Source organism: Electrophorus electricus, chromosome 7 (genome assembly GCF_041902795.1).
Source record: "Electrophorus electricus isolate QZ-2024a chromosome 7, ASM4190279v1, whole genome shotgun sequence".
Taxonomy (NCBI): Eukaryota; Metazoa; Chordata; class Actinopteri; order Gymnotiformes; family Gymnotidae; genus Electrophorus; species Electrophorus electricus.
The window spans coordinates 307,501-315,000 of NC_137503.1; the positions used below are offsets into that span (position 1 = coordinate 307,501).

The 7,500-nt window shown below is 46.2% G+C and overlaps 1 protein-coding gene across 5 annotated transcripts in view; it reads left to right on the forward strand.

The window, feature by feature from the left end:
* sema5bb (sema domain, seven thrombospondin repeats (type 1 and type 1-like), transmembrane domain (TM) and short cytoplasmic domain, (semaphorin) 5Bb) overlaps nt 1-4,251 on the forward strand; it is a 50,368-nt gene extending 46,117 nt beyond the window's left edge. For 4 of the 5 annotated variants that reach the window (XM_026998800.3, XM_026998801.3, XM_035524793.2 and 1 more), the window contains one exon: nt 621-4,251. In XM_026998800.3, the coding sequence (XP_026854601.2) occupies nt 621-914 (294 nt within the window). In that variant the 3' untranslated portion in view covers nt 915-4,251. The remainder of the gene's footprint in view (nt 1-620) is intronic. The other variant, XM_026998804.3, reaches the window with a different exon arrangement.
* Nucleotides 4,252-7,500: the final 3,249 nt, after the last annotated feature.

The window sequence follows — 7,500 nt, forward strand, 5'->3', positions numbered from 1 at the left end:
ATGCAGTGCATTATGGGATAGCTCCCTAAATTCTGAAATGTATTAATTAATGTATTTAAAATGCAGTAGATGAGGCTCAGTGTGTATCAGATGGGGTGAGTGTGTGCCTCGCTTGTCCTGAGGTGTTTGAGGGCACTCCAGTAATGGGTCCAGTAGTCCAGTAATGGGTCCAGTAGTAGCACGATCAGTAGTCCAGTGGTAGGTCCAGTAGTGTCAGGTCCAGTAGTCCAGTAGCAGGTAGAACACTCTCTGTACGTAATACAGGCCTGTGATCCATTTAAAGTTTCTTGTGTATTTCAGCTCTTCACACATCCATTAACATCCTTTAAGCGATTAGGCACAGGTTTTGTTTTCAGTTATCCTGAGTGTTCAGTTTGCTCAGTGACATTTCACCCTGTGTTCAGTAACGTTCCTCTCTGTGTGTTCAGTAACGTTCCTCTCTGTGTGTTCAGTAACGTTCCTCTCTGTGTGTTCAGTAACGTTCCTCTCTGTGTGTTCAGTAGCGTTCCTCTCTGTGTGTTCAGTAGCGTTCCTCTCTGTGTGTTCAGTAACGTTCCTCTCTGTGTGTTCAGTAACGTTCCTCTCTGTGTGTTCAGTAACGTTCCTCTCTGTGTTTCCAGGCCCTCAATAAGAGCACCTTCCTCCCAGACGAGAGTTGTCACTTCTTCCCTCCTGCTTTGCAGCAGCCCAACGTGTACGCCACCACCTACTGCCCCTCTACCACCACCTACTGCCCCTCTACCACCACCTACTGCCCCTCTACCACCACCTACTGCCCCTCTACCACCACCTACTGCCCCTCTACCACCACCAACTACTGCCCCTCTACCACCACCAACTACTGCCCCAGTCCACTGGGGAAATATGACTTTCCAATGCTGGACTCCGCCTGCAGGAGCTACATGCACAGCTGAGCACACGCCTCACACACCCTGAAGATACACCACACCTGATCTGTGTGTGCACATGCCTCACACACCCTGAAGATACACCACACCTGATCTGTGTGTGCACATGCCTCACACACCCTGAAGATACACCACACCTTATTTGTGTGTGCACACACCTCACACACCCTGAAGATACACCACACCTGATCTGTGTGTGCACATGCCTCACACACCCTGAAGATACACCACACCTGATCTGTGTGTGCACATGCCTCACACACCCTGAAGATACACCACACCTGATCTGTGTGTGCACATGCCTCACACACCCTGAAGATACACCACACCTGATCTGTGTGTGCACATGCCTCACACACCCTGAAGATACACCACACCTTATTTGTGTGCACACACCTCACACACCCTGAAGATACACCACACCTGATCTGTGTGTGCACATGCCTCACACACCCTGAAGATACACCACACCTGATCTGTGTGTGCACATGCCTCACACACCCTGAAGATACACCACACCTGATCTGTGTGTGCACATGCCTCACACACCCTGAAGATACACCACACCTTATTTGTGTGTGCACATGCCTCACACACCCTGAAGATACACCACACCTTATTTGTGTGTGCACACACCTCACACACCCTGAAGATACACCACACCTGATCTGTGTGTGCACATGCCTCACACACCCTGAAGATACACCACACCTGATCTGTGTGTGCACACGCCTCACACACCCTGAAGATACACCACACCTGATCTGTGTGTGCACACGCCTCACACACCCTGAAGATACACCACACCTGATCTGTGTGTGCATGTGCCTCACACACCCTGAAGATCACACCTGATCTGTGTTCCCGTGTTGACACACCTTCATCAACCTGTGCAGGTGTAGAGATGCAAGCTTATTTGCATCACTTCTCCATCACTGAGGTTTCTCTTCACACACTGATGTACAGAGAGACAGACAGAAGCACAGAGAGACAGACAGAGCCACAGAGAGACAGACGGAGCCACAGAGAGACATTCAGAGCCAAAGAGAGACAGATGGAGCCACAGAAAGACAGACAGAAATACAGAGAGACACACAGAGGCACACAGAGGCAGAAAGAAACAGAGAGAGACAGACAGAAACACAGAGGGACAGACGGAACCACAGAGAGACAGACAGAAACACAGAGAGACAGACGGAGGCACAGAGAGACAGAGAGAAACACAGAGAGACAGACAGAGGCACAGAGAGACAGACAGAGGCACAGAGAGACAGACAGAGGGCCAAAAGACTCCAGACAGCTGCCTGGGACTGAGGCCCATTCACCGCTCTGCTGTAAGGAACCTTTAGCCACTCTGTCCTCATCCAGATGGAGCTGAACTGATTGTGGCTTTCAGAATCAATCAATGGAGCCCAGAAAAATTAGACTGAGACTGAGTAGGCTCTGAGTGGTTCTCTCTCTCTCTCTCTCTCTCTCTCTCTCTCTCTCTCTCTCTCTCTCTCTCTCTCTCTCTCTCTCTCTCTCTCTCTCTCTCCCCTGCTCGCTGTGTTATCTCAGAGCTCAGCTCCAGGTCTGGCTGGGACTCTGAACTGTTTGGACTCTGGAGTGTAAAACACCAGGCAGAAGGAACTGCTGTTTGGTCACTGAACGTTATCTTGTGAGTACCAGCAAATGCTGAGTGTGTAATGACATTTAGCACTGGTGGACTGTAAGAGATGTAGGGGGGTGTGCTAAAGACACTCACCACAGCAACACTGTAAGGTGGGTGTGTGTACAGGTGTGTGTACACCTGCACACTTCATACTGTATATAAACACATGCCAGTAGAAATCATGTACCAGACCTCAGACATGAGGCTCAGAGAGAGGGGAAATGTCCACACAGAGAGAGAGGGGACATGTCCACACACAGAGAGAGAGGGGACGTCCACACACAGAGAGAGAGGGGACGTCCACACACAGAGAGAGAGGGGACGTCCACACACAGAGAGAGGGGACGTCCACACACAGAGAGAGAGGGGACACGTCCACACACAGAGAGAGGGGACGTCCACACACAGAGAGAGAGGGGACACGTCCACACACAGAGAGAGGGGACACGTCCACACACAGAGAGAGAGGGGACGTCCACACACAGAGAGAGGGGACGTCCACACACAGAGAGAGAGGGGACGTCCACACACAGAGAGAGAGGGGACGTCCACACACAGAGAGAGGGGACACGTCCACACACAGAGAGAGAGGGGACGTCCACACACAGAGAGAGAGGGGACGTCCACACACAGAGAGAGGGGACACGTCCACACAGAGAGAGAGGGGACGTCCACACACACAGAGAGAGGGGAGACGTCCACACACAGAGAGAGAGGGGACGTCCACATGGGGGTGGGGTGGATTAGATCCAATGCTACACACTAGAAAAATTGGGACAGCAAAACTGTGCCAAATGACTCTGTTTCCCCTGTGAGTGTGTGTATGTGTGTGTGTGTGAGTGTGTGTGTGTGTGAGTGTGTGTGTGTGTGTGTGTGTGAGTGTGTGTGTGTGTGTGTGTGTGAGTGTGTGTGTGTGTGTGTGAGAGTGTGTGTGTGTGTGTGTGTGTGTGAGTGAGTGTGTCTATGGAGCTGTGAGTGTGGATGTGGAAATGTGAAATACATCACAGGCTTACATAGGACATTGGTAAACCTTGTGTGTGTGTGTGTGTGTGTGTGTGTGTGTGTGTGTGTGTGTGTGTGTGTGTGTGTGTGTGTGTGTGTGTGTGTGTGTGTGTGTGTGTGTAAATAGTTTCTAGGAGCCCAGAGACCAAAAGGACATCAAACACATTGATTATTGACCCTAGTACAATAGTATGTATGAAGGTGCAAAAGTGTTTTGCATCCCAGCTGTAAGACAGAGGGGGGCACTTTTGACTCCCTGGGCATTTTTCACATAGCATTGCTTTTGTGGTTTTGGACATGGGTGAATCCAGGGGCTGATGATGTCATACACTGTGGCATGGTTCTCATTCATGCCAGTTAATGATTGGACCTGTTTGCTGTAATATGATTGGTCCCTGAGAAGATACCAGTTAATGATTGGACCTGTTTGCTGTAATATGATTTGTTCCTGAAAAGATGACAGTTAATGATTGGACCTGTTTGCTGTAATATGATTTGTCCCTGAAAAGATGACAGTTTATGATTGGACCTGTTTGCTGTAATGTGATTGGTCCCTGAGAAGATGCCCTATGCAATGGTAGACACCCCACATTACCGCTGCCTTTCTACACACTGTGAACATTTTGCTATTTTATATTTTTGTATGATGAACATTGTAAAATAAAAAAGAATCTACATCTGTATGTTAAATGTGTTCAGTTTCTGTAAGTTGTGAAGGATCCAGACCTTCTAAAGCATAAGGTAAGAGCAACCGTGAAGAACGTAGCATGGGCCACTCTGGGGGAGTAACAGCCTCCACTCATCTGCTGGTTTTTTTTTTTACATTAAATCAAGAAATCTTGAAACTATTTGAAATTTTGTATTTAATTTTTTCTACCAAAAACAGGAGGCAGCAGCGCACAGAAAGGTGTGGTCCTCACCACACCTCTCCACTGTTGCTGTAGGTCAGTATAGTCCTGGAGACTATAAGTAGGACTTGTCTCCCCTAGTGCAGTTTTTGGTTGGACTACTTTACTTGAGAATAAACAGTGTTGGTGGGGTAGTATTGAAGTGGCAGTGGGTGTACATGTGTAAGGTGTTTATATTAAAGTGGTGTTTTATTTATTCCTCTTTCCATCTCTGTTTCTTCTTCATACATTCTCTGATTCACTTTTTCAAATCAAGTACAATATTGCCAAAGCACTGGTAGTTCAGTTTCAGAAAATTCACATTCATAGCTCCATTGATAAAGTACAGCTACCACCTCCAGCACTAATAATAATACATTTGATTATTGTTATTTATTATTATTGTTGTTGTTATAAAAACAATAGTGATAACTATTAATGGCAGCTAACAAGCCCTTATGATATTAACTATGTGTATTAATTGTGTGTGTGTGTGTGTGTGTGTGTGTGTGTGTGTGTGTGTGTGTGTGTGTGTTCTGCTCCAGTACGGGTTGCTGTGTCATTCTTCTTGTTGAGACATGACATATATAAATGTGGGATTATATTTTTAACAAGAATATTTCTTGAAGGTTATATTTTTCATAAAGGAGAAAGTGCATCTCTGTCTGTAGCTGTCTTGCTCTGCAGTGATCACATGTTCTGTCCTCTCTGGACAGCCTGGTCCATCTGTCTTCCTGTTCTAGAGCTGAATGGACATGGTTAGGATCTGTTTCTGCTTCGTTTCTCTGACGGGGATTCTCTGTTAGTTCAGAGTCTATGTTTAGGGCCCGATGACACTCTGATTTACTTGGAGTTTCATGGTCCCGGTGTTTGTGTTCCAAACACTTGTTTTTATTTTGATTTCTAATGTGATGTAATTTTAGGTTTGGCAGTAAGATGAGGCTGGTCAATGGTGGTTGTTACAGGGTTACAGCTAAGAGAACTCTGTTCAGGTTTCAGTTCCTGGCTCTGTAGTGGCTTAAAATCCATTGTTCCTCAGGGACTGGTCTTTAAATGAGGTGCTTCTCTGGGACTGGTATTTAATTGTATTCAGAAATTCAGGGGCTTTTTTTGTGTTTACTGACAGCTGAAATTGGAAATCTCTGCACTGGTGGGGAATTTTCTTTAGCTTTCTAGAATTGTCTTTTTCCATTTCTCTCTTTGTCTTGTTTTCTCTTTCTTGCTTTGTGGCTTTCTCTTTCTGGCTGGCACGTTCACTTGAGTTCAGTCTGAATGTCGTACGGTACCACTCAGCATTAAAGTTTCAGAATGTCAGAAAATTCTTTTTTCTTCTTTTGACGCCATTCCACAGTCTCCTGCCCTTTCCGACTCTGTCATGCCTTTCACTCCAGCTTTTACAGCCTTGGGCATTTCAATCCAGACGACACACTCTGAACATGGACATCTGAGCCTCGTTAAAAGGTGTGCACCCGCACGGACCTCCTGACTGCAGGGGTCACTACTGTCATTTACGCTTTAGGCAAGATGAGTCCAAAAGTTCAGTTTAGTTTGTAAATGTGACACAATCAGAATATGCACATGTGGGTAGAGTGGGTATTTCTTAATATTAGAATCCAGAATGCTTCACGGTTGTGGTCTGCCAAGGTGGAGAAGCAGGGGAACTCACAGAAGACTGGTGGTCTGCTTAACGATGTCTGTTTCAGACTAATAGCTAGTGAGTAATTTGGCATTTTAATGAGCTGCAGTGTGGGTGGAGATCTCCATCACATAACAGATGAAAAGCATCAGTTTCTCAGCAGATGAGGGCAGAGTGGGGTAGAGTGGAGCAGTGTGAGGTAGTGTAGGGCAGTATGGGGGTAGAGTGGGGTAAAGGTGTTACTACGGTAACACTTCATTGGCTCTTTTTCCATTTTGAAAATCTGAACTGCACTCCTGCAGTGAAGCCCAGAGTCATTAGAGCTGTTTGGAGAAGGAACACATGACCCAGTCTGTCATGTGAGAGAGCGAGAGAGAAATAGCAACAGTATGATACGCACACGATACACAGAGTGGAATAAGTGCTGTGCCTTCTGGATCTGTTTAGGGTGGAGAAGGTGGTATGGATCTCCATTTAGTGCTAATTCCTATATTAAGCACTTCAATGGAAAACTCCATATCATCACAGACAATTCATTACAGCCTCTGCTAGGACTGCATATTATTGTCTGTCTTCTCACATACACACACTCACACATGCCCTTAGCTCATAGACACTAGGTGAGGATAATTGGGGGATAATGATTAGCCCATTATACCACAGATTATGATAAAGAACACAGACAGACAGACTCAGAGCAGGTCCCACAGAGTCAGTCTGCCCTTCCAATCAATAGGAGCAATTTGTATTTACAGAGCAGTCAGAACATCAGTCTGGTGTTAATGGTAAGTGATGTGGAGGAGTTCACTGGGTTACATGTGATGAAGTAGAGCAAAGTGTGAGAGTTCAACATGCATGCAGACAACAGATCAGTGCTCAGAATTTAAACTAACGAACTGGCTTATTTACCAGTCTGTGTGTGACTGACTGCCTGTTGACAATGTCTTGGCCTCTCTCTCTCTCTCTCTCTCTCTCTCTCTCTCACACACACACACACACACACACACACATGGCTGTGAATGTGTCAGTGTGTGGTGGTGCCAGCTTCAAGAATGAAGAGCACTTTGATAAGGTTTAATAGAAGAGAGCATTATGGGAAGCATAGGAGTGCAGCCTAAGGGCTGCTAATTCCTGCTAATACCCCCACTAATTCCTTACACACCCCCAAACACTACAGATCTTATCACTATATTCCCCCAGTTTCACTTCTCAGAGAAATTAATTAAAAACACTAAGTAATTCATTAGAGCCTGCGAATAACTGCCTGCTTCTACTATGAAAAGGCGATTCTACATTGCAGGACGTTTTTCACTGTGAAGAGACAGTCTGCGGTGACACCTAGTGGTGAACAATAAAACAGCAGCCTAAACATTGCAGTGGCGAACAGTTCATGAGTGACACGATAAGGCTTTGTTC